Source organism: Euprymna scolopes, chromosome 12 (assembly GCF_053919585.1).
Source record: "Euprymna scolopes isolate OS-2025 chromosome 12, ASM5391958v1, whole genome shotgun sequence".
Lineage (NCBI taxonomy): Eukaryota > Metazoa > Mollusca > Cephalopoda > Sepiida > Sepiolidae > Euprymna > Euprymna scolopes.
Window position 1 is genome coordinate 84,550,395 of NC_136493.1, and position 27,385 is coordinate 84,577,779.

The 27,385-nt window shown below is 32.8% G+C and overlaps 1 protein-coding gene across 1 annotated transcript in view; it reads right to left on the reverse strand.

Moving 5' to 3' along the window:
- Positions 1-4,449: 4,449 nt before the first annotated feature.
- LOC145291079 (uncharacterized) overlaps positions 4,450-27,385 on the reverse strand; it is an 85,011-nt gene continuing 62,075 nt past the window's right edge. The window contains exons 10-15 of the mRNA XM_080136594.1: positions 24,688-24,820; positions 23,498-23,506; positions 10,952-11,220; positions 6,817-6,949; positions 5,636-5,644; positions 4,450-4,457 (exon numbers count right to left, since the gene is read on the reverse strand). Coding sequence (XP_079992720.1) covers positions 4,450-4,457; positions 5,636-5,644; positions 6,817-6,949; positions 10,952-11,220; positions 23,498-23,506; positions 24,688-24,820 — 561 coding nt within the window. The remainder of the gene's footprint in view (positions 4,458-5,635; positions 5,645-6,816; positions 6,950-10,951; positions 11,221-23,497; positions 23,507-24,687; positions 24,821-27,385) is intronic.

Genomic DNA, 27,385 nt, shown 5'->3' on the forward strand with positions numbered 1-27,385 from the left:
TTTTTTGTGGAGGGAGGGCTCAATTTTTTTAAAATCATTTTCTTTCTGTAAAGATTGTAATGCAGGGTATGGGGCAGCCAAACCAGCTGCCAACATTCCCTTGCTTTTTATTGAAATCAACCTGGAGCTCTTTTTAGTATCCTCGTTGTTCCCTTAAGTGTAATTGTCTGGATTTCTTTTGCACTTTGTTCACCAGGAATATTAGTTAGGTAGGACTTCAGGTTCTTCTTCATAAGCCCTGTAGCACTTATAATAACTGGTATGTGGAATGGTTGATATCTCTCTATGCTAACGTGTCCCCCCCCATTTTTATAAACACAGCGAATTCAACAAGGGATTGCGTTCTTTCTTGATTTTGTTTTAATAGTAAAAAATGATATGACGTTATTTCAATTTCGTCACTGTGGACCAGTGGATAAAGGAGCAGAGTCAAAATATAGGGGTTTCAGGTTTGCACCAATGTAACATAGTCTTTCTTCTTCTTTTTTTTTGATGGAGAATGTTTAACATTGAAAAAGAGTTATGTACTTATTTTACATTCTACATTCCGATAAGTGAAATTATTGTAGTAATTGATAAGAACAATATTCAAGAATAAATACACTTAAGAAGTTTCATTCGGATTACATATTTTACTTCTTAAATAAAATTTCTGTTTCTTAATAAAACTTTGGGACCAACTATTTTTAAGTGTGGAGGGCGGTAATAAACCAGTTAACATTACCACTGCTTCAACACCTAATGGATATTTTTTTTTCCCCTCTCTTCACCCGATATGCTTACTGCTTACATTTTTTTTCTTCCCTCCCCTTGCTGCTATTTTTTTATTTATTTATTTTTATTTTTTTACGGCTGGGAGTTGATCAATACTCTCTCACACCGTCTTTGACATTCCTACCAGGAGGAGTTGGTATGTCTATTCAATGACCTTTGATAAATGCTGGCAAAACCCGTCATATCAGACAATCGATATTTATTTAGAGACTCCCTCTTTTATAGGGAGCTGGCTTTACCCCAAGATGTTGGGCAAACAAACAAATATGCAGAAACTGGCTTGCAGCCAAACTTAAGTGCGGCATTATATTTCTCTATGGCGTGATGTTTTACCTTATTAAATTTACGCACCTGCCACTTAACTTTTTAATCATTAAATTTCAACCATTCTCACTTCCACTACCCTCGTAGCATCGTGGTAAGTTATCAGGCTATCACTTTCGGTTCCTCCATCGCTTCAGGTTCGAGCGTACCAGCCTACAAAAACTCTCCCCACCCCCATCACAACCAATAAACACTCGGGCAATGCTGGGCATCCCCGCTAGTTTATATATATAAAAGACAAAATGTCGGAGTGCGTTTTTATATGTCCAGCAAAAGCTTTTTTTCACAAGGTTTTACGGGGGGCAGGGGAGGGTTACTATTCTTTAAAACTTTTTATATACTCCCTAGATTATAAATCTACAATTTGTGAAGGGACGTCGTATCTAGATTAATTTTGATCGACTTTTATAAAATTCACACTATTCTATCCTCTCGCGTGTTTGTTTGTGTTTTTCGTATAAAAGCTAAACTAATCAAAACCGGAGGCAGTTTCCTGACTTTTCGTGGCGGGACGGCCAGAAAGCAATTAGCGTTGATCAATGTTGGGGAAATCCCTCATATCAGACGATTGCTATTCATTTGGACACTCCCTTTTTGTGGGAAGCTTGTTTCCCAACATCCTGGGGAAATGAAATGGCAGAAAGCTTAACTGGCCTCCAGCCAACATTTGTTTTTGCAAGTGAACTTTTTCATTGACATCGCTAAATTTCAATGTTTTTCACTTCCTATGGTCTTGCAGTGGTAAGATCTCACATTTTCTTTCACTTTCTTTTCCGCCTAAGGGTTTGTCATGGGTTCGAATTTTGTTTTTCTTTTACCCCTACAAACACCTGGGCAATACTGGGTAACTCTGCTAGTAATAAAATAAAATAGAATGAAAAGAAAAAGAAACGATAAAGTTTCTGAGGTCCATCTTCATTATGTCTTCAGCAGCAGGTTCTTATCAATATTTCTCTTTCTTTTTTTTTATATGCTAATAAATAAAAGATAACAACAAAAAGAAAATAAAAGTGATCCTTAGTTTTTAGTTCAGGTTCCTTCTTCTCTGGGCTATATCATATAAAAGTAAACATCCTGATGCATGACTATCTGATCACTGGCGCTAATTGCTAAACTGATATCTAGTAAATGATATTTGACAAATCCACATGTGTTTATGCTCAAGTTTTATGTTTACATGTAATTTATCTTCCAATTTCAAGCATACTATGCACTCAGGCTATTATCATGTGTAGTACATGTCGTTAACAGTCTGACCCATGGAAAAGAAAATCATAGGGTCCTATTTATTTTTCGAGATGGTTGATATGCAGCTTGACAATAGGACTAGTTGTATCAGCTTAAATATCACAATTAAAATGTTGTAAATTCCTACTCTATCATGAAATTTCCACTTACCTCCCTTCAGATCAGTATAAAACTTATCAAACGGTATTTCTCTCTTTTATTTAGCAATTTTCAACATCAATATGTTGATTTGTTTTTCCATGAAATCAAATCTATTTGTTCTTAATCCAGCAATTTATAATTGTAACTAGTAATCCTGTAATCTGTCTAATGCATCTTATTATGGCAATTAAGCCCATGCTACTCCCTACGTAACTGTGAATCCTCCAGACCTCTCTGAAAATCTACCAACATTTATTTGTTCTAGAGTATCGAGCTTATGAAGATTAAAGTAAGAAAGAATATATCAATTATATCTAAAGTATTGAATAATTTTTTCTTATTTTATTAAATGATTAAATAATCTAGAAAAAAGATTATTTTTCAATGAAAGATAAAAGACCTACCTGTAGTTGGTATAGTGGTAGGTATTGTAGTTGGTATAGTGGTAGGTATGGTAGTTGGTATAGTGGTAGGTATGGTAGTTGGTATTGTGGTAGGCACTGTAGTTGGTATTGTAGTAGGCACTGTAGTTGGTATAGTGGTAGGTATTGTAGTTGGTATAGTAGTTGGTATAGTGGTAGGTATTGTAGTTGGTATAGTGGTAGGTATGGTAGTTGGTATAGTGGTAGGTATGGTAGTTGGTATAGTGGTAGGTATGGTAGTTGGTATAGTGGTAGGTATGCTAGTAGGTATAGTGGTAGGTATGGTAGTTGGTATTGTGGTAGGCACTGTAGTTGGTATTGTGGTAGGCACAGTAGATGGTATCGTGATAGGTATATTAGTTAGTATATTAGTAGGCACGGTGGTTGTTGCGGTGGTAGGTATGGTAGTTGTATAGTAGTAGATATGGTATAGTGATAGGTATTGTAGTTAGTGTTTTGGTAGGTATAGTAGTTGGTATTGTAGGTATGATAATTGCCATTATTGTAGATATGGTAGTTGGAATTGTGGTAAGCGCGGTAGTTTGTATTATGGTAGATACAGTGATAGGTATGGTAGTTGGTACAGTTGTTGGAACAATAGTAGGAACAGTGTGATTAATATTGTAGTTGGTAAACAAGTTATCACAAAGATTGTAATTTATCAACATTATGTAAATGTAAAACTTGTAAAATATTTAAACATTATATATTTAGATATTTTGATAAGATATCCAAGTTATTGTAAGGACATATGTACCTTGATTAAATTATCTTAAAAAAATGTTAATATTTTCTTAAAGAAATTAATTAAGAGAAATGGTATACGAGTCAGGGTCAATGACATATATTCATTGAGAAAATTATTATTCCAAAAGATATATTTTATTACAAGAAATTAGCAGTAACAGAGAAGTGATGGATATGGAGGGGAGAGGGGTATCAGTGAGTCAAACAGAAAAAAGTGTGTATATATATATATATATATTATGGAATTAGTACACATCAGTCGATGTTAGCATATATTGATTTGTTTGGTAGCTAATAACTTAACAGATAAGAAGCAATTTTTTATCTAAAATTATTTTTCATTGCCTCAGAGATTCGTGTATTTCAATATTGTGATGAAACGTTTATAATTAATGTTTTTTCTATGTTGCTTGTGTGATTCACAATTCCATATAATCAGACGTCTTCTACAGGTTTTAATGTCTAAAGGGCATTGCTAGCAAACTGTAAGATGAACATAAATGCTACCTTTAATAATTTATTTTATGATTCTGCCTGACACACATGTTGTATCATTAATATGATAAAACATATGAAAATCGTGTCCACATAAAAAATAAAATATTCCAAACACGTCTGCAGCTATTTATAAATTGAATAGCAAATAATTTTACTTTAACAGAAACTATCCAGATTTATCTTTATTAATAAATATATTCATCCTTGTTTTTTACACATAGTCAGTCTCTCCGTTCTTCCCTTTTTCTGTGACATTCACATAAACTCTAACATATTTCTAGTTTGTTCACTATATTCACTGCACTAGCAAAAAAAAAAAGAAGAAATAAAGAAAATTCAGTACATTTGGTTAGTTTTCACTTCAGAATAATACATAATCATAACTATTGGCCATTTGCCATATATATTTCCAACTCTTGGCCATTTGCCAGATATATTTCCTGGCTATACTATAAGTACTTTACAAATTTTTAGTGAATCTCAATTAAATAAGAAATGATAAAGTAAACCGAAATTCCACTTTTAAGTTCAACTTTTTGGCCATGTGGTACTGGTACATTTAATATGAACATCCTGGTGGCAACTTTCTATGATAGTGGTTCTTTAACTTTCCAGGGATCATAGCACACTGCAGCTATACACCACATTTTATTTAAATATTATTTTTACTCAGTTAAAAAGAACAAGATGGAAATAATAATGGAACTGTCTGTTTAAAACTATGCAGGTAGAGACTTTTGGTTCCATGACTTAACAGAGTTTAATTTTGAAATATTAAACTAAATCTACAAAACATTTTTAATAAGAAAAATATCGAAGAACTAACAGATGTATTTGGCGTTGTCTGGCATTAAATGTAACGTTAGATTTCTAAAAAAAAAAAAGAAGTAAAAAACGGAAATAAAGTGAGACATGTGCATACAAGTATTATGTTTTTTCTAAACAGTTAACTTCTTGTAAGTAAAAACAAGAAAAATACTTGAGCTGAGATTGAAATCAAAACCTAAAGTCAGTGAGTCAAGTATAATAACAATTAGATCAGCTTGCTGCAATCTTTAAAAAGTGTTTTCAAACCTACTTATTTTTAACGTAAGGAAGCTGTCATGTGAACGATTCGCGCATGTGCAGTCGTGAAATAGTTGACAAATAAAAATCCGATGACCACCCCCCCAAGTACTAATTTTTCCATTTTGACCCCCTTAGCAACCCATTTTTCCGGATGAAAACCGATTAAAACGTTTTCCATATGTCTGAAGACATTATATACCAAATTTCAAGTCTGTAGATAAGACATTCGTTGACTATCAATATATAGGTTGAGTAGCGTCCTCACACACTTACACTCCCACACACATTCCCACTTTTATAGATATATAGTTAGATTATTAGCAATTAATCCTTATGTACAATAATACTTGAATATTAAATCAATATTATAAAAGGGATTTTAATTTAAAAAAATAATTCATAAAATGACTTACCTGTTGGAGCTGTGATAAATAGAATAAATAAAAATATTAATTGAAAATATACATTTTTTTATTAATAAAACTTACAATTAAATATTCAAGCAATAAAACAATACATTTTTATTCATCAATTTTAAGCAAGTAAAATTTTATATAATTTTAAGGCAAAAAATATTTGAATTATCAGGGAAGGAGACATCCTTACAGACTGAGAATTTTTTTTGTATCAATTCAGGGTGCCCTTTTTTTTTTTTTTTTTTTGGGATGGGATTTTACCCACATTAAAAGCTGACCATATGCCTAACTCGTCCCTCTTGGAAAGACAAGCAAATATGAACACTGGTTGAGTCATAATAACACTATATCCTTTTGGTTCGGAGCCAAGTGTAGTACTTGCTCTGATGCTGCACATAGTTTTTCAGTTAAGGTGAAATACTTCTAGACCGAGGCAATATTTATGCTTGCTCCAATCCAGGGTGTTTTCTTTTCTTTTAAGGAACTGGATATTTTCCCACATAAAAAATGACCTTGTGTCAGACTATTCCCTCGTGAGGAGGCAAGTAAATAGGAACATTAGCTGATCCTTGTTGAAAAAACTGTCCACCAGATTACGAATTGGTTTGGATTACAACAATAAGTGATAAAAATGTCCACTATTATAATGGGTAATATCTACCTGTTACAGTTTTAATTCATGTATGACTCTCATTGATTCCAATGATTTGGTGCTTAATCAGTTGACTGATACACTTCACAGGCTCTGACATCCAATTTGGTCATTTTCTTAGACATCGATGAGTCAACAAACCGTACAAACTACAATGTCTTTTTTCATACTTAATATTTCCACAATGTTTTAATTTGTTTCTAATACCATTCTCATAGCAACTAAACCTGCATTCACCTAGACCTTCATTTGATGCACCATTTGTCATACTCTTCATTAAAATCATTAAAAATAAACGATTCGCTTGATTTTGACAAGTTATTTCATTATTTTCTTGGAAATTAAACGAAAATGTTATTTTTAATTTTGAAATAATTTTTTTTATAAGTTTAAACAGATAGTGAATATAAATAATATTTTAAAATCATATTTATAGAAATAAATCTATTGCATTTGACACATATGCAATATTAAAATTTACAACAATTGTTAGAACAATGTTAGTATTAATGACAAATATACTCACTTAACTTGCTACAAAGTTCTACACTCAATTCTGTTTCCACTGGTCTGTTTGGAAATGTCTTCTCAATTGTAATAACAATCTCAAGCAATTCACTTGTCTGATTTAATGTAATTATGTCAGTTGGATTGACATTCTGAAATTGAATCAAACAAAAAATTGTATATTAGAATCAAGTTAAAATATAGTTTTGAACAATTAAAAATTGCATCATGCCATGAAAAAAATAATGTCATATACACCCAATATTGCACAATCTGATTTTAATGATGCTTACAAAAATAAAAATAAAACACACACACACGATTGCATATCTGTACATACACACAGACACACACACACATATATATATATGCATAATCCTAATCCTACACTAGAAAACATCAATGATAGCTCTACATCTTTTACACCTCAAATTAAAAAAACTAAAGTTCAAATTAAAAAACACAACTTCAAATTAAAAAACACAACTTCAAATTAAAAAAACTAAACTTCAAATTAAAATACACAACTTCAAATTAAAAAAATCCAAGTTCAAATTAAATTAAAATTTTATTACATGATAGATAAACCATTTATTCTCCAACAGGGAGGTCCTCTTCCCTGAGACATCTAGCGTGATGGCGTTGAACCCGATTACAGAATGCCTGAGACATGGCAGGAGTTACCACTTGGTAGGCTCGGTCGATGGCGGTCTCCACAAGACGAAGACGGTGCTCCACTTTTGTGATATCTTCCGGTTGTGGCACATGTATAACGCTCGGTAGATCCCTCTTGATGACGGCTTTGATGGCTGACCAGGCCATTTCGATGGGGTTGAGAGCCGGGCTGTATGGAGGCAAGCGAATAAACTCCACTTCTGCAAAAGCTGCCTGGTCGTGTAGTTGTTCCACTCGGGAATGGCACGGGGCGTTGTCAATTACGAAGGCTACCTGTCCGGCATCATATCCCATTGCGAAGACAGAATTGAGTAGTTCTGCAACCCATTGGTTGACATCCGGGTGCTTGTAGGCGCCACGCCTGCGGGTGAAGTTGATGAGTCCCTGTTGACTAATACCAGCAACCATGTGAATATTTGGACCTTTCGAGCCTGGAACATGTAGCACCACTCTCTGGCCCCTCGCGGATCGTCCAACGGTCCGAGTACAAAATAAGTTCACGTTTGACTCATCCAAATACACCACATGTTTACCAGCTCCCAATGCGGCCATAACCCTTTCTACATAGATACGACGTTTTACCTTATTCTCCGGAGTGTTGACATTCTCGGCTTGCTTGTGAACCCGTTTTACAGTGAAGAGTCTACCATCGAGATGGTTATTTATGGTAGTAACGCTGATTGGGGGGTTGATTCCATGCATCTCCGAAATCTTCAAGGCCAACTCCTTGAGAGTGATGGTAGGATCTTCTCCGATTATATCAAGCATGTTGTTGACCATGTCCGGATTCACTTTCCCATGTCGCCTTCCACCCCGCGGCTTATCCTCCAGGTCTTGCCCCTTGGCCTGTTTATTCACCCAGGCGTACGCGGTGTTCCTATTTATCCCACAGTTCTCTGCGACAGTTGTCCAGTCCCTGCTATTTCGAGCGGCTTCCAGAATCTGACGCTTAGGAGAATTTCGATTGCGTTTGTACTGACCACGTACTGTGCCTCTCTTGACTCCTCTACTTGATCGCACAACTACCGGAGATCCATTGTTATTTTCCATATTTTAAATTATTGTAATGTTAATTGTTAGAAACTTTTCTTTTTTTATTGTTGCGAGCAACTACAAGTAATAGTGGGTAATTTGCATAAGTGATGTTATGCAAATTACCTTACAAAGTTTGAGTATGAATAATTCTAACATAATGTCACGTGCTTTTAAATTGAACTTGGGTTTATTTAATTTGATGTTGTCTTTTTTTAATTTGAAGTTATGTTTTTTAATTTGAAGTTTAGTTTTTTTAATTTGAAGTTGTGTTTTTTAATTTGAAGTTGTGCTTTTTTAATTTGAGGTGTAAAAGGTGTAGAATGCTGTATCCTCAATGGCCATATTTCATTTGCATACATTAGCACCTTGTACACTCATGTTTGATAAATTCTACCCTTAGTCAACAACATTAAAAATCTACTGGTTAATTATGACAAAACATCTTTAAACTTTCCCAATCCATTCCTAACTCTTGCTATCACACCAGTCTAAGCTACTCTCTTTGTTTCTGTGGTGTTACTAAGCTTACAAAATTCTAGATATTCTCAACAGTTACCCAAATATATTTTGATCACATCAGGGTTCTCATTGACTCAACTCAAATTGCCTGTAATACTCCTGAATTCCTTAAATATCCAATGCTTACAAGTACAAAAAAATTGTGTTGCTCCCAACTCACTTTCTACAAACTGAGCATGAAACTTGTCTATTTCTTGGGGCTTTTCAGTACTATAACCATTAATAATCAATTTGTTCTGTGTAATTTTCACTTTCAGAACATTACTTTCCATAGCATTAATTTAAAAAAGTAAACCTTACATTATTTCACAGGTAATAATTAAATTATCAGCATAAAACATCTCTTCACTTGGGCAGGAAACCAATCAACTTATTTCTTATTACTTATTCAATTAACTTATTTCTTATTAATTATTTACTTATTCTCGTACCGGTTTCTGGACTTCAATAATTTTTACCCCTATTTAGAGGGTTTCACTCTTAACCTTGTAACAGTTGACAACTTTACTAAATTCCCAGTCTTTCAGAACACACTCTTTTATGATCTGATTTGTCAAGTGTGTGATCCTCTCAGTCCCTGTTCCATATACAACCTTAAACATTTATGCAACAACACTTATTCCTGAAACTCATCTTTTGTATCTTCATTCAAACCACATTTTGATGCATAAACAGTTATTTTTATGAGATTTTTCTCTGTAAACATCAACTTAAACATTATAATACGATCAATAACATAATTAGCATAAATCATTTTATTTACTTATTTCCCTGCAATGAAAATCCAACATCACCTATTTACTTTTCATTTTCAATCCAAAACCGCTTATATCTTGCATCCTCTTCAACAATCATTTTGACAGAATTTACCTTTTCTTTCAGTTTCTTAGAAACAACATAAGTCAATACATATTTGCTCAAGAGACTAAACAATCTGTCCTTATCTTGAATGTAAAGGGCTACTATTTGGGATAATGCCTACAGGAAGAGATTAGCAGTGAGATGTCTGTTCACATTACATTTAAACTCCTGCAGTACAGTCAGGAAGCAGAAAAACAGTTCTACTACTAGAGTAGAAGACTTTCCGGCATCTAGAGATCTCAACACTGAAGGAGTGGAATTTTGCTGTTTGATAGGTTAGTTGGGGGTATGTACATTGTATGTATATTGTACAACTGTGCTATGAGTCCATCAAAGCACATTCTATTAAAGTACTAGTAAAACAAGCACAGGGATACAATATTGCACTGATGGGACAGGAGTGTGAGCTTAATTGATTGTGCGAGGCCTATTAGATTGGAGACTTTTTCTTGGACCTTGTCCAAGAGGAAGATACTAGTGGTAGATGCACCATCCCACATGTGGCAACAGTACTCCATGCAAATGGTGGCTTTGTAGAAATACAGAATACTCTCAAGTGTGAGTAATTTTCTAGCACGATATAGGGAACCCCTCACCTTCTTTGCTCAGCATTGGCAATGTCCTCGATGTATGTTTTTCAATTCATGATCAAGTCAAATATATATTTATTTTTATTTATTTTTTTTTGCAAGGGCATGTTGTGACCAATCACTTTTAATGGCTGCAAACCGCATAACAATTTAAGTAATAAAGGCACTGATCCTGTGCTGAGACATCATGATTAATAGAGAGCCTTATGGAGAGGGTGTGCAGTTGACATATTTTATAGCCCTAGAAAATATTTCAGCATTCTACATGTGTGCATGTAACATCTGTTTTAATAGATTATGGTTCATACTGAAGTAAATAGTATTTTTATATAAATTAGTATTTTCATTTATATACACACATAAGAAGAGAAAATATTTCCAATTTATTCATTAAGCTAAACAACAAACACATATATTTAATCATAATATATTCAAAGAACAATAGCATTTTATTTAAAAAAATTTTTTACTCACCTTATATTCAATAACTAAACCATTTATATAAGTAACAGTCAGATTATAAGAAAGTATATTTGTTGTATTCACAAGACTCATCCTAACTGGAACTTTTGGCTTCAGAAAAGTTACAGTGATTCTTGGACCATCATCTTGTACATCAAAACTGAACACACCATCACCAACAACAAGCTCTCGGAAATGATCTTGATTGGTTGAGGTACGTATATCCAGAGCATCATTATCAATATTCTCATATGTTATTTCTTCATCATGAGCACATATTGCTGCAAAAAGATAAAATAATTATTACCATCTTTTATATGCATACACCAATGGAAGCATTTTACAATGATTTCTGTTTATTAATCATCAATCATGTACAAGTTTAAAAACAATTGAAATTTACTGTCAGAATAAACATTCTCCCATTATTAATTAAAATTTTCTAATGGATTTCATAATCATGAAATAGAATAGGTTTTAGGGAAATTTATAAATCATAACTGCAAGACTAAGCTCTAACATATTCACATTCATATGCTCTATAAAAGCACTGCAGAAAAATATCATGACTATAGATTAATTCAGTAAAACATCTTTTTAAAAACTAGCAAAAACAGATTTGGTGGCTGAATCAGATAAGAACCTAGCAATTTAACTGCAATGTTTGTTTTATTTTTACGTTTTATTGAATTAATGTTCCGTGATTTTAGAATATTCTCTTATCTGTATTTTGTTCTGATATTTAAGGCAATAAGCTTTAGAGTGGAATGTGGACACAGTGGTAGTAGTCCTTATCAAAAGATATAATAATTTTAGTTTTAAATAAATGAAAAAAACATAATTGTTGTTGGAATAGTTGTTGGTACAGTTAGAATAGTTGTTGGTACTGTCGTTGATATCGTTGTTGGAATTATTGTTGGTACAGTGGTTGGTATCGTTGTTGGAATAGTTGTTGGTATCGTTGTTCGAATAGTAGTTGGAATAGTTGTAGGAACTGTGGCGGATTAGGTTGTTCGAACAGTTAGATGTGATTAGTATTGTGGTTGGCAAATATTGTAAAATTTTATTCTACAATAGTTGAAATTGTTATTTGAATATTGTGTAAACAGTTGTATGTGCAGTTATTGAAATTGTTGGTGGTACATTGGTTGCAAAAATTGTAGAGAAAATTGGCATTAAGGAATATTTAATGCTTTTTTACATTTATTTATGAAAAAGAATAATTCATTTTAGAAAAAGTAAAATAAAAAGCAGAAATATTTAATGAACCTTTCTAAACATTTCCAAAGTAAAATAATTAATTCACTTTGAAAATAATGTCTATATAAACAATGATATTTGGCTTCATCAGATATGAATATAAGGGAGAAGCAAACCTTGTTTAATAAAAGTTAATCAAATGAAAAGTCATTATATACATAAAAGATTTATTATGTTTGACGGTGATACACAACTAAGTTGAGTTCATATATATATATATATTTATATATATATATATATATATATATATATATATATATATATATATATATATATATATATATATAATTTAATTACATTTTAATCCCCAAACAAGGCACATTGGGGCTACTATTGGGGACACAGGCTACAGGGGTACTAGGTGGGGAGTTGGGTAGCAAGATGTCGGGTCACGTTAATGATGGATAGGTAGATATACATTTCCATGGTAACATAATTAATTCACTTTGAAAATAATTGCTATATACACAATGAGATATGGCTCTGAGAAAACAAACTTAAGTATTTATATTAAATTAGAAAAGCTAATCAAATAAAAATGCATTATATATTTCTTTCAGTTTTTATGTCTTAATTCAAATTATTTTTGTCTACACAATATAAAAGACCATCTTATAAAATGTTATATCCCAAAATTTTACAAAGTAAGGTATAAAAATTTAATTTAAATTGCATAAAACAATCACCTTGAATTTATTTTATATAATGTACATTCTGTTGCACTCTCTAAAAAAATTAAGGCTAGACAATCGAAAGCGGCGGATATCTTTAAAAAATATCGGCGAAAAAAGCGAACCCTCCTGTAGAAAAGTGCCTAGTTGAAGGTGAAGATGTTAATGTTTTCGCTAATTTTTCGATATTTGTCGTATGAAAAGTCGAAGTTCAAAATGATACTGATCTTGTGAAAATCCATCGCCTCTGTTGGAAGTTTTAGGCAGACATGCAAACATACATACATAATGACATTTATATATTGGTAACTAAAAATTTTCAACCCCAAACCAATGAAAAAGCTTGCCCTATATCTGAGTAGCCTTTATGTAAAATTTCAAATGTTTAGACCAGAAATTGTCTGAGTAATTAGGTAGAGACCTCAGAGTCAATTTTTTTTAACTTTGACCCCTATTATGTCCCCAAATTGTCGGAGGAGCTTGGTAGAGGTCTCAAAGGTCAAATCGTTGAACTTCGACCCCCTTAACAGCTAAATTTCTAGCCGAAAACCGATCATATAGATTTTTCCCAAATCTCAATACTCTGTATATCAAATTTCGAGTTTGTAGACTGAAAATTGACAGAGTTATTGCGTAGGGAAATGTACACAGACACACAGATGGACACACAGACAGACACACAGACACGTTCACTTTTATAGATATATAGACTAGCGTTTCAGCCCAGAGTGGTAGTAGGAAGGCAGGCTCGATACCGCGAAGGAGGAAAAGGAAGGGAAAAAACCTGACATCTTTACTGTTACAACCGCTGCCAAACCGGATGGTGACGTAGGTTTTAAATTACGGCTAGACAACCAAAAGGAGAGAATGATTTTATCGGCAGAAAAAGCAAGTACCCCCTGTAGAAAAGTGCCCAGTTGAAGGTGAAGATATTAATGTTTTTAGCTAATTTTTCGATATCTGTTGTCTGAAAGGTCGAACTTCAAAATAATACTGATCTTGTGAAAATCCGTCGCCCCTGTCGAAAGTTTTAGGTAGACATGCAAACAAACATACATACACACATTTATCTGTTGGTAACTAAACATTTTCGACCGAAACCAATTACAAAGCTTGCCGTATCTCTGAATACCCTTTATGTCAAATTTCAAATGTTTAGACCAGAAATTGTCTGAGTAATTAGGTAGAGACTGCAGAGGTCAAATTCTTTTTAAATTTTGACTCCTATTATGACCCCTTATATCAAATTCTTTTTAAACTTTGAGTCCTATTATGACCCCTGTATATCAAATTTCGAGTCTGTAGACTAAAAATTGACAGACTTATTGCATAGGGAAATGTACACAGACACGTTCACTTTTATATATATACTAGCATGGGTGCCCGGCGTTTCCCGGGTGTGAGGTGTATGCTAAAAAAAAAACAAAAAAAAAACGGTCAATGTTTTTAACTTTGATCCCTATTATGTCCCCTTAACATTTGTTTGGAGCTCAAATAAAGTTATTCAGTTAGATCCAATGTCCAAGGAACCTATATCTAAAATTTCAAGTGTTTAGACCCCAAATTGTCGGAGGAGTTTTGGTAGAGTTCTCAAAGGTCAAATCGTTGAAATTTGACCCCTTACCAGCAATATTTCTGGCCGAAAACCGATCCAATGGATGTTCCCACATGTCAGTACCCTGTATATCAAATTTCGAGTCTGTAGACTCAAAATTGACAGAGTTATTGCATAGGGAAATGTACACAGACACACACACAAACACACAGACACGTTCACTTTGATAGATAGATAGATAGATAGATAGATAGATAGATAGATAGATAGATAGATAGATTTCCCTTTTTTACATTTAACTGCAGATAGTTCACTTCCCTTAAATGAATATGACTTTTTTGGTAATTTTGAGAATTGCTCTTTTTTGAACAAACACTCTTAAGAGCAGGAATAACTTCTTCACCATACTTAAGGTTTCCTTAAGTTTTGTATTTTTAAAAAGTTTTATATGAGACCATTGGGAATTATTACTTTGTCTGGAGATTTTTTCTTCTAGCTTTGAAATTTTGAGTTGCTGCGATTTTAGCCTGTTTTGTTTTTTCTTTTTTGAAAAGGAATACCATTTGGTTGCTGATTTTTACTTCGGAATCCTGAAGCTGATTTGATCGAATCTTAAGAGAATTTAGGTCAGCAGATTTAAACTGAGTCATAATTTGTATTGTTTTCTTGTTGTTGTTGTTATTGTTAATGAAATATATTCTGCTTTTCTACAGAACATTGATATGAATAAAATTCATGTATCCAGTCCGAACAGAGTACGTTCGTGGTATTCCTTAATACATAGATTTTTAATTTGTTGTTTTTCCCAATAGTGTAACATAGATCAAAAGTTCTCCTTGAAAGTTCATTTGCTGTTTTGTGTGATCTCAACATTGTGGGTCTAGACGATTTTTTCCATGTATTAAATTTTAATTTAATATCGAAAAGTCTGAACCTAAGTTTAATTACATTTTAATTTCTTGATCTCAAATTTTTACCATCACATATTTGCATTACCCTTTGTTGTTTTTGGTTTCCATGAAATGCACCCAGGTTTTATTTTTATTTCTGCAATGAGATCTTTTGTGTCCCATTGTTTACATGCCAAACATTTTTTCACAGATATGGGCAGTCTCTAACCCAATACAGATTTCCACATCGATTACAAGGGGATGAAATTTTCCTTTCTGAAAATTCTTTTTTGGATATGTGTGGCCATTTTCCTAGTTTGTGTGTTATTTGTTACATGTATTTTCGATCGTTTAGCTACTTTTTTTTTCAATGCCATATTCAGTATCCTCTGAGTCTTTTTTAATAATTTCTATTTTCTGGTAGTTTTCTGTTAATTTTTGTAGAGTTAAACTCGATTTAAGCTTTCTGATTTCAGCATCTTAGTTTGATGTCAGTCCTTGCGAAAATACTAGACATTTAAAAATTTTCACACTGACGTCTGATAGTTTAAATTCGTTACATTGTTTATCAACCATGGCCGCATATGTTGCAAAGTCATCTTTGTCGTTTTTAACCAAATTCAAACATTTCCATAGTTTATAGAACATTTTAGACTTTTGGGCTAAAAAGTTCAGTAAGAAGCTCCACGATATCGGCAAAAGATAGCTCCGAAGTTTAACGTGGCAAAATAAAAACCCCAAATTTATGTTCAACAGTCTCCAATTTGCATAATTGCAAACAAACTTTTTTCTGGTCGGACCGGTCTATAGACTAAAAAAAGTCCTCATTTCTTCGGTAGTAAGCTGAAAATGACTTAACTTCTTCTGGTATATAGCAGTTGTCAATCGCATTCCATATAGAGGCTTGTGAAAATAAGGTATTATTCTCAGTGAACACATTATATGTTACGACTTGAGCAAGTAACTCCTCCAGATGCTGTTTCCACTCAAATAACTGTTTTTTTGTAGTTGTTCTCGCTTTTCGTCTGTATGTTGTTAATGTTTGAATAATTGTTGTTGTTGAATTTGTAATTATTCCCAAACATACAAAAAACGAACACGGCAGCCCTAATTCACTACGGCAGTGCAATTGACACATATTGTTATGCATCATCTATTCCATTTAAACTTACCCATTTTGCTATAAATTATTTAATCACTTTAAAATTACACATGCCATTTCCCATTTCTTACATTACAATCATTTACATATTGTTAAATTTAAAACAATTACATCATAGCTTTCTATACATCACATCCGGTTTTAGCGTCCTATATTTACCTCAATTAGATTTAAACCAACTAGAAAACATTAAAAAATAATTAGCAACACATACAATATACTCCACATTTTCTTGTATTTTTCGTTTCCTTATATACTTTTTGATACCTCTGGTGGGGAAGGGGGGTGATATTCATTATTTATAAATTACATGTTTTTCTTTTTTTTTCATTTATAAAACTTTCGATATCTGATTATTTCAGTTACATTTATTTATTTTGTTTTTTAGGGGGCTTTGTATTTATTTTGTTTTTGCAGATAGAAACAAAAAACCTTCATTTGTTTTGGGTGTGTTTTTGGGGAGTTATTTAAGATATTCTTCGATTTAAACAATTACGTTGCAGATTTCTTTACATCATATCAGGTTTCACTATCCTATATTTATCTTGATTACATTCTAACGAACGAAGCCACATTTCTTGTCTTTTTACTTTCTATTTTTTTGTGGAGGGAGGGGTCATTTGTTTAAAAATCATTTTCTTTCTTTAAAGATTGTAATGTAGGGTATGGGGCAGCATAACCAGCTGCCAACATAACCCTGCTTTTTACTAAAGTCAACCGAGAGCTCTTTTTAGTATCCTCGTTGTTCCCTTAAGTGTAATTGTCTGGATTTCTTTTGCACTTTGTTCACCAGGAATATTAGTTAGGTAGGACTTCAGGTTCTTCTTCATAAGCCCTGTAGCACCTATAATAACTGGTATGTGGAATGGTTGATATCTCCCTATGCTAACGTGTCCCGCCCCCCCCCCCATTTTTATAAACACAGCGAATTCAACAAGGGCTTGCGTTCTTTCTTGATTTTGTTTTAATAGTAAAAAAAAACATGACGTTATTTCAATTTCGTCACTGTGGACCAGTGGATAAAGGAGCAGAGTCGAAATATAGGGGTTTCAGGTTTGCACCAATATAACATAGTCTTTTTTCTTCTTTTTTTTTTTTGATGGAGAATGTTTTAACATTGAAAAAGAGTTATGTACTCATTCTACATTCTGATAAGTGAAATTATTGTAGTAATTGATAAAAACAATATTCAAGAATAAATACACTTAAGAAGTTTTATTTCATTTCATTAGGATCGGATTACATATTTTACTTCTTAAATAAAATTTTTGCTTCTTAATAAAACTTTGAGACGATCTATTTTTAAGCATGGAGGGCGGTAATTTACCAGTCAACATTACCACATCTTCAACACCTAAATGGATGTTTTTTGTTTTTTTCCCCTCTCTTCACCCGGCATGTTTACTGAGTCAATTTTTTTTTTGCTTCCCTCCCCTTGCTGCTATTTATTTATTTATTTTTTTTACGGCTGGGAGTTGATCTATATTCTCTCCAACCGTCTTTGACATTCTTACCATGAGGAGTTGGGAATGTCTATTCTGAATGTCGTTTGTAACATTGAGGAGGTTAGGGGTTGGGCAGCAACAACAGCAACCATACTTTAACTTTCTTTGAAAGGGGAGCACGCTTCTATCGAGCAACACCAGTTAGCGGGTACTGCTGATCATTTTTAACCAATCAAATGTTACTCAACTTCACCCAACGATTATTTTATTGTTGACAATCAATCATGTTAAGTTTTTTTTCAGCCAAGTGCGTGTTCATGTCAAGTGCACCTATTTCTGTTAAATGACCTTCCAGTACATCTGACTTTGATATTTAACATTTCCAATCAGCAAGTATTTTATGTTTGAGAAACACCAAACTTGTTTTACTGACCTGATGCATGTCTATACCAATTGCTCCTAGTTCTGTTAGGTGACCTTTTTTAACATTACTCATTATTCTATTTTCCAAAATGTTTATACATGAACATTTTCATTGTATCTCTCTTTACCACCCCCAACAGATTGCAATAAAATAATTAAAGAATATCAACTAATGTGTGCTCTGTAATAATCTATTATATAAAAGTGAAAATGTGTGTGTGTTTCTGTGTGTGCGCGCTTTTATTGTATGTCCGGCAAAGGTTTTTTTCGAGTGAGGAGTGCTCGGGAGGGTTACTGTTTCTTAAAACTTTTTATATACTCCCTAGATTATAATATCTATGATTTACGAAAGGAGGTCATGTCTATCTTTTATTTGAGTGACTTTGACATGCTATTTTTGTGCTATTTTTGACTCTGCATGTATTTGTTTGGCTTTTCCGTATATATAAGCGAAACTGAATCCATAGCAAAGGAAGCTTTCTGGCATGTGTGCCAGGGACGTCCATAAAGCAATGAGCTTTGATTAATGCGGGCAAAACCCGTCATATCAGACAATCGATATTCATTTGGTGACTCCCCCTTTTATAGGGAGCTGGCTTTACAACAAGATGTTGGGTAAACAAACAAATATGCAAAAAACTGGCTTGCAGCCAAACTTAAGTGCGGTATTACATTTCTCTATGGCGTGATGTTTTACCTTATTAAATTTATGCACCTGCCACTTAACCTTTTACTCATTAAATTTCAACCATTCTCACTTCGGCTACCCTCGTAGCATCGTGGTAAGTTATCAGGCTACCACTTTCGGTTCCACCATCGCCTTAAGGCTTCAGGTTCGAGCCTACATGTCTACCAAAACTCCCCTCCCACAACCACCAACAAACACTCGGGCAATGCTGGGACCCGCCCCACTAGTCTATATATATAAAAGACAAAATGTCGGCGTGTGTTTTTATATGTCCAGCAAAAGCTTTTTTCACAAGGTTTTACGGGGAGCAGGGGAGGGTTACTATTCTTTAAAACTTTTTATATACTCCCTAGATTATAAATCTACAATTTGTGAAGGGACGTCATATCTAGATTTATTTTGATCGACTTTTATAAAATTCACATTATTCCATCCTCTCGCGTGTTTGTTTGTGCTTTTCGTATAAAAATGAAACTAATCAAAAGCGAAGGCAGTTTCTTGACTTTTCGTGCCGGGATGCCCAGAAAGCAAATAGCGTGGATCAGTATTGAGAAAACCCATCATATCAGACAATTGCTATTCATTTGGACACTCCTTTTTTGTGGGGAGCTGGTTTCCCAATATCGTTGGGAAATGAAATGGCAGAAAGCTTAACTAGCCTCCAGCCAATGTTCGTTTCTGCAAGTCAACTTTTTCATTGACATCGCTAAATTTCAATGTTTTTCACTTCCTATGGTCTTGCAGTGGTAAGATCTCACATTTTCTTTCACTTTCTTTTCCGCCTAAGGGTTTGTCATGGGTTCGAATTTTGTTTTTCTTTTACACCTACAAACACCTGGGCAATGCTGGGTAACTCTGCTAGTAATAAAATAAAATAGAATGAAAAGAAAAAGAAATGATAAAGTTTCTGAGGCCCATCTTCATTATGTCTTCAGCAGCAGGTTCTTATAAATATTTCTCTTTCTTTTTTTTTATATGCTAATAAATAAAAGATAACAACAAAAAGAAAATAAAAGTGATCCTTAGTTTTTAGTTCAGGTTCCCTCTTCTCCAGGCTATATCATATAAAAGTAAACATCCTGATGCATGACTGTCTGATCACTGGCGCTAATTGCTAAACTGATATCTAGTAAATGATATTTGACAAATCCACATGTGTTTATGCTCGTTTTATGTTTACATATAATTTATCTTCCAATTTCAAGCATACTATGCACTCAGGCTATTATCATGTGTAGTACATGTTGTTAACAGTCTGACCCATGGAAAAGAAAATCATAGGGTCTTATTTTTTTTTCAAGATGGTGTATATGCAGCTTAACAATAGGACTAGTTGTATCAGCTTAAATATCACAATTAAAATGTTGTAAATTCCTACTCTATCATGAAATTTCCACTTACCTCCCTTCAGATCAGTATAAAACTTATCAAAGGGTGTTTATCTCTTTTATTTAGCAATTTTCAACATCGATATGTTAATTTGTTTTTCCATTAAATGAAATCTATTTGTTCTTCATCCAGCAATTTATCATTGTAACTAGTAATCCTGTAATCAGTCTGATGTATCTTATTACGCCAATTAAGCCCATGGGACTCCCTACGTAACTGTGAATCCTCCAGACCTCTCTGAAAATCTACCAACATTTATTTGTTCTAGAGTATCAAGCATATGAAGATTAGAGTAAGAAACAATATATCAATTATATCTAAAGTATTGAATAATTTTTCTTATTTTATTAAATGATTAAATAATCTAGAAAAAAGTTAACAAATATTTTTCAATGAAAGATAAAAGATCTACCTGTAGTTGGTATAGTGGTAGGTATTGTAGTTGGTATAGTGGTAGGTATTGTAGTTGGTATAGTGGTAGGTATGGTAGTTGGTATAGTGGTAGGTATGGTAGTTGGTATAGTGGTAGGTACGGTAGTTGGTATAGTGGTAGGTATGGTAGTTGGTATAGTGGTAGGTATGGTAGTTGGTATTGTGGTAGGCACTGTAGTTGGTATTGTAGTAGGCACTGTAGTTGGTATTGTAGTAGGCACTGTAGTTGGTATTGTGGAAGGTATTGTAGTCAGTATAATCGTAGGCACGGTGGTTGGTGCGGTAGTAGATATGGTAGTTGGTATAGTAGTAGATATGGTATTGTGATAGGTATTGTAGTTAGTGTTGTGTTCGGTATGGTATTTTTTATTATAGGTATGATAATTGCCATTATTGTAGGTATGGTAGTTGGAATTGTGGTAAGCGCGGTAGTTTGTATTATGGTAAATACAGTGGTAGGTATGGTAGTTGGTATAGTTGTTGGAACAATAGTAGGAACAGTGTGATTAATATTGTAGTTGGAAAAAAAGTTATCACAAAGATTGTAATATTTTATCAACATAATGTAAATGTAAATCTTTTAAAATATTTAAACATTAAAGATATATATATTTTGATAAGATATCCAAGTGATTTAAAAGACATATGTACCTTGATTAAATTATCTTAAAAAATGTTAATATTTTCTTAAAGAAATTAATTAAGAGAAATGGTATACGAGTCAGGGTCAATGATATATATTTATTCAGAAAATTATTATTCCAAAAGATATATTTTATTACAAGAAATTAGCAGTAACGGAGAAGTGATGGATATGGAGGAGAGAGGGGTATCAGCGAGTCAAACAGAAAAAAGTGTGTATATATATATATATTATGGAATTAGTACACATCAGTAGATGTTAGCATATATTGATTTGTTTGGTAGCTAATAACTTAATAACAGATAAGAAGCAATTTTTTATCTAAAATTATTTTTCATTGCCTCAGAGATTCGTGTATTTCAATATTGTGATGAAACGTTTATAATTAATGTTTTTTCTATGTTGCTTGTGTGATTCACAATTCCATATAATCAGACGTCTTCTACAGGTTTTAATGTCTAAAAGGCATTGCTAGCAAACTGTAAGATGAACATAAATGCTACCTTTAATAACTGTTTATTTTATGATTCTGCCTGGCACACATGTTGTATCATTAATATGGCAAAACATATGAAAATCGTGTCCACATAAAGAATAAAATATTCCAAACGCGTCTGCAGCTATTTATCAATTGAATAGCAAATAATTTTACTTTAACAGAAACTATCCAGATTTATCTTTATTAATAATATATTTATCCTTGTTTTTTTACACATAGTCAGTCTCTCCGTTCTTCCCTTTTTCTGTGACATTTACATAAACTCTAACATATTTCTAGTTTTTTCAGTATATTCACTGCACTAGCAAAAAAAACAAAAAAACAAAAACAAAAACAAAAAAAAAACAAAAGAAGAAATAAAGAAAATTCAGTACATTTGGTTAGTTTTCACTTCAGAATAATACATAGTCATAACTATTGGCCATTTGCCATATATATTTCCAACTCTTGGCCATTTGCCAGACATATTTCCTAGCTATACTATAAGTACTTTACAAATTTTTAGTGAATCTCAATTAAATAAGAAATGATAAATAAACCGAAATTCAACTTTTTGGCCATGTGGTACTGGTACATTTAATATGAAAATCCTGGTGGCAACTTTCTATGATAGTGGTTCTTTAACTTTCCAGGGATCATAGCACACTGCAGCTATACACCACATTTTATTTAAATATTATTTTTACTCAGTTAAAAAGAACAAGATGGAAATAATAATGGAACTGTCTGTTTAAAACTATGCAGGTAGAGACTTTTGGTTCCATGACTTAACAGAGTTTAATTTTGAAATATTAAACTAAATCTACAAAACATTTTTAATAAGAAAAATATCGAAGAACTAACAGATGTATTTGGCGTTGTCTGGCATTAAATGTAACGTTAGATTTCTAAAAAAAAAAAAAAAGAAGTAAAAAACGGAAAGAAAGTGAGACATGTGCATACAAGTATTATGTTTTTTCTAAACAGTTAACTTCTTGTAAGTAAAAACAAGAAAAATACTTGAGCTGAGATTGAAATCCAAACCTAAAGTCATTGAGTCAAGTATAATAACAATTAGATCAGCTTGCTGCAATCTTTAAAAAGTGTTTTCAAACCTACTTATTTTTAACGTAAGGAAGCTGTCATGTGAACGATTCGCGCATGTGCAGTCGAGAAATAGTTGACAAATAAAAATCCGATGACCACCCCCCCAAGTACTAATTTTTCCATTTTGACCCCCTTAGCAACCCATTTTTCCGGATGAAAACCGATTAAAACGTTTTCCATATGTCTGAAGACATTATATACCAAATTTCAAGTCTGTAGATAAGACATTCGTTGACTATCAATATATAGGTTGAGTAGCGTCCTCACACACTTACACTCCCACACACATTCCCACTTTTATAGATATATAGTTAGATTATTAGCAATTAATCCTTATGTACAATAATACTTGAATATTAAATCAATATTATAAAAGGGATTTTAATTTAAAAAAATAATTCATAAAATGACTTACCTGTTGGAGCTGTGATAAATAGAATAAATAAAAATATTAATTGAAAATATACATTTTTTTATTAATAAAACTTACAATTAAATATTCAAGCAATAAAACAATACATTTTTATTCATCAATTTTAAGCAAGTAAAATTTTATATAATTTTAAGGCAAAAAATATTTGAATTATCAGGGAAGGAGACATCCTTACAGACTGAGAATTTTTTTTGTATCAATTCAGGGTGCCCTTTTTTTTTTTTTTTTTGGGGATGGGATTTTACCCACATTAAAAGCTGACCATATGCCTAACTCGTCCCTCTTGGAAAGACAAGCAAATATGAACACTGGTTGAGTCATAATAACACTATATCCTTTTGGTTCGGAGCCAAGTGTAGTACTTGCTCTGATGCTGCACATAGTTTTTCAGTGAAGCGAAATCTTCTAGACCGAGGCAATATTTATGCTTGCTCCAATCCAGGGTGTTTTCTTTTCTTTTAAGGAACTGGATATTTTCCCACATAAAAAATGACCTTGTGTCAGACTATTCCCTCGTGAGGAGGCAAGTAAATAGGAACATTAGCTGATCCTTGTTGAAAAAACTGTCCACCAGATTACGAATTGGTTTGGATTACAACAATAAGTGATAAAAATGTCCACTATTATAATGGGTAATATCTACCTGTTACAGTTTTAATTCATGTATGACTCTCATTGATTCCAATGATTTGGTGCTAAATCAGTTGACTGATACACTTCACAGGCTCTGACATCCAATTTGGTCATTTTCTTAGACATCGATGAGTCAACAAACCGTACAAACTACAATGTCTTTTTTCATACTTAATATTTCCACAATGTTTTAATTTGTTTCTAATACCATTCTCATAGCAACTAAACCTGCATTCACCTAGACCTTCATTTGATGCACCATTTGTCATACTCTTCATTAAAATCATTAAAAATAAACGATTCGCTTGATTTTGACAAGTTATTTCATTATTTTCTTGGAAATTAAACGAAAATGTTATTTTTAATTTTGAAATAACTCTTTTTATAAGTTTAAATAGATAGTGAATATAAATAATATTTTAAAATCATATTTATAATCATATTTATAGAAATAAATCTATTGCATTTGACACATATGCAATATTAAAATTTACAACAATTGTTAGAACAACGTTAGTATTAATGACAAATATACTCACTTAACTTGCTACAAAGTTCTACACTCAATTCTGTTTCCACTGGTCTGTTTGGAAATGTCTTCTTAATTGTAATAACAATCTCAAGCAATTCACTTGTTTGATTTAATGTAATTATGTCAGTTGGATTGACATTCTGAAATTGAATCAAACAAAAAATTGTATATTAGAATCAAGTTAAAATATAGTTTTGAACAATTAAAAATTGCATCATGCCATGAAAAAAATAATGTCATATACACCCAATATTGCACAATCTGATTTTAATGATGCTTACAAAAATAAAAAAAAAACACACACACACGATTGCATATCTGTACATACACACAGACACACACAGACACACACACATATATATATATGCATAATCCTAATCCTTCACTAGAAAACATCAATGATAGCTCTAGAATGCTGTATCCTCAATGGCCATATTTCATTTGCATACATTAGCACCTTGTAGACTCATGTTTGATAAATTCTACCCTTAGTCAACAACATTAAAAATCTACTGGTTAATTATGACAAAACATCTTTAAACTTTCCCAATCCATTCCTAACTCTTGCTATCACACCAGTCTAAGCTACTCTCTTTGTTTCTGTGGTGTTACTAAGCTTACAAAATTCTAGATATTCTCAACAGTTACCCAAATATATTTTCTTCACATCAGGGTTCTCATTGACTCAACTCAAATTGCCTGTAATACTCCTGAATTCCTTGAATATCCAATGCTTACAAGTACAAAAAAATTGTGTTGCTCCCAACTCACTTTCTACAAACTGAGCATGAAACTTGTCTATTTCTTGGGGCTTTTCAGTACTATAACCATTAATAATCAATTTGTTCTGTGTAATTTTCACTTTCAGAACATTACTTTCCATAGCATTAATTTAAAAAAGTAAACCTTACATTATTTCACAGGTAATAATTAAATTATCAGCATAAAACATCTCTTCACTTGGGCAGGAAACCAATCAACTTATTTCTTATTACTTATTCAATTAACTTATTTCTTATTAATTATTTACTTATTCTCGTACCGGTTTCTGGACTTCAATAATTTTTACCCCTATTTAGAGGGTTTCACTCTTAACCTTGTAACAGTTGACAACTTTACTAAATTCCCAGTCTTTCAGAACACACTCTTTTATGATCTGATTTGTCAAGTGTGTGATCCTCTCAGTCCCTGTTCCATATACAACCTTAAACATTTATGCAACAACACTTATTCCTGAAACTCATCTTTTGCATCTTCATTCAAACCACATTTTGATGCATAAACAATTATTTTTACGAGACTTTTCTCTGTAAACATCAACTTAAACATTATAATACGATCAATAACATAATTAGCATAAATCATTTTATTTACTTATTTCCCTGCAATGAAAATCCAACATCACCTATTTACTTTTCATTTTCAATCCAAAACCGCTTATATCTTGCATCCTCTTCAACAATCATTTTGACAGAATTTACCTTTTCTTTCAGTTTCTTAGAAACAACATAAGTCAATACATATTTGCTCAAGAGACTAAACAATCTGTCCTTATCTTGAATGTAAAGGGCTACTATTTGGGATAATGCCTACAGGAAGAGATTAGCAGTGAGATGTCTGTTCACATTACATTTAAACTCCTGCAGTACAGTCAGGAAGCAGAAAAACAGTTCTACTACTAGAGTAGAAGACTTTCCGGCATCTAGAGATCTTAACACTGAAGGAGTGGAATTTTGCTGTTTGATAGGTTAGTTGGGGGTATGTACATTGTATGTATATTGTACAACTGTGCTATGAGTCCATCAAAGCACATTCTATTAAAGTACTAGTAAAACAAGCACAGGGATACAATATTGCACTGATGGGACAGGAGTGTGAGCTTAATTGATTGTGCGAGGCCTATTAGATTGGAGACTTTTTCTTGGACCTTGTCCAAGAGGAAGATACTAGTGGTAGATGCACCATCCCACATGTGGCAACAGTACTCCATGCAAATGGTGGCTTTGTAGAAATACAGAATACTCTCAAGTGTGAGTAATTTTCTAGCACGATATAGGGAACCCCTCACCTTCTTTGCTCAACATTGGCAATGTCATCGATGTATGTTTTTCAATTCATGTTGTCTGTGAATGTTAAACCAAAGAATTTGAACAAGAAGCTCTCATGCGATGTGTTATTAGTTATGGCTATTGGTGGTTGAGAAGGTTTCTTGTTATTGTTGAAGAAAAGCAGCTTAGTTTTCGTAGCATTTAATGTTATCATCCATTTCACTACAGACTGGAGGTCATTTTCTAGGGTTTCTGCCATTACCAACATATATTTCCATTCAGTTTTTCCTTCATGTCTATTATAAAGCATGGTGTCATCAGCAAATATACTCGTTTCAGATATAATTTTATCTGGGAAGGCGTTTATGAAAATCAGGAATAATAAATGTCCAAGGATCAACCCCTCAGGCACTTTTATATTAATATCATGTTGCTCGGCTGTACACCTATTGAGAACAATCTAAATTTTTCTCTTGTCTAAACAGGACCTGATTATATTTAACATTTTTTCAGTAATACTGCATGATTTAATTTTCATGAGAATACCATTCATACCAGATCATGTTAAAGTCTTTGGATATATTAAGGGATACTGCCCTATTTTTCCCTGCCTTAGCCAGTGTTCAGAGATAGCGATTAAAATATTCACAGTAGAAT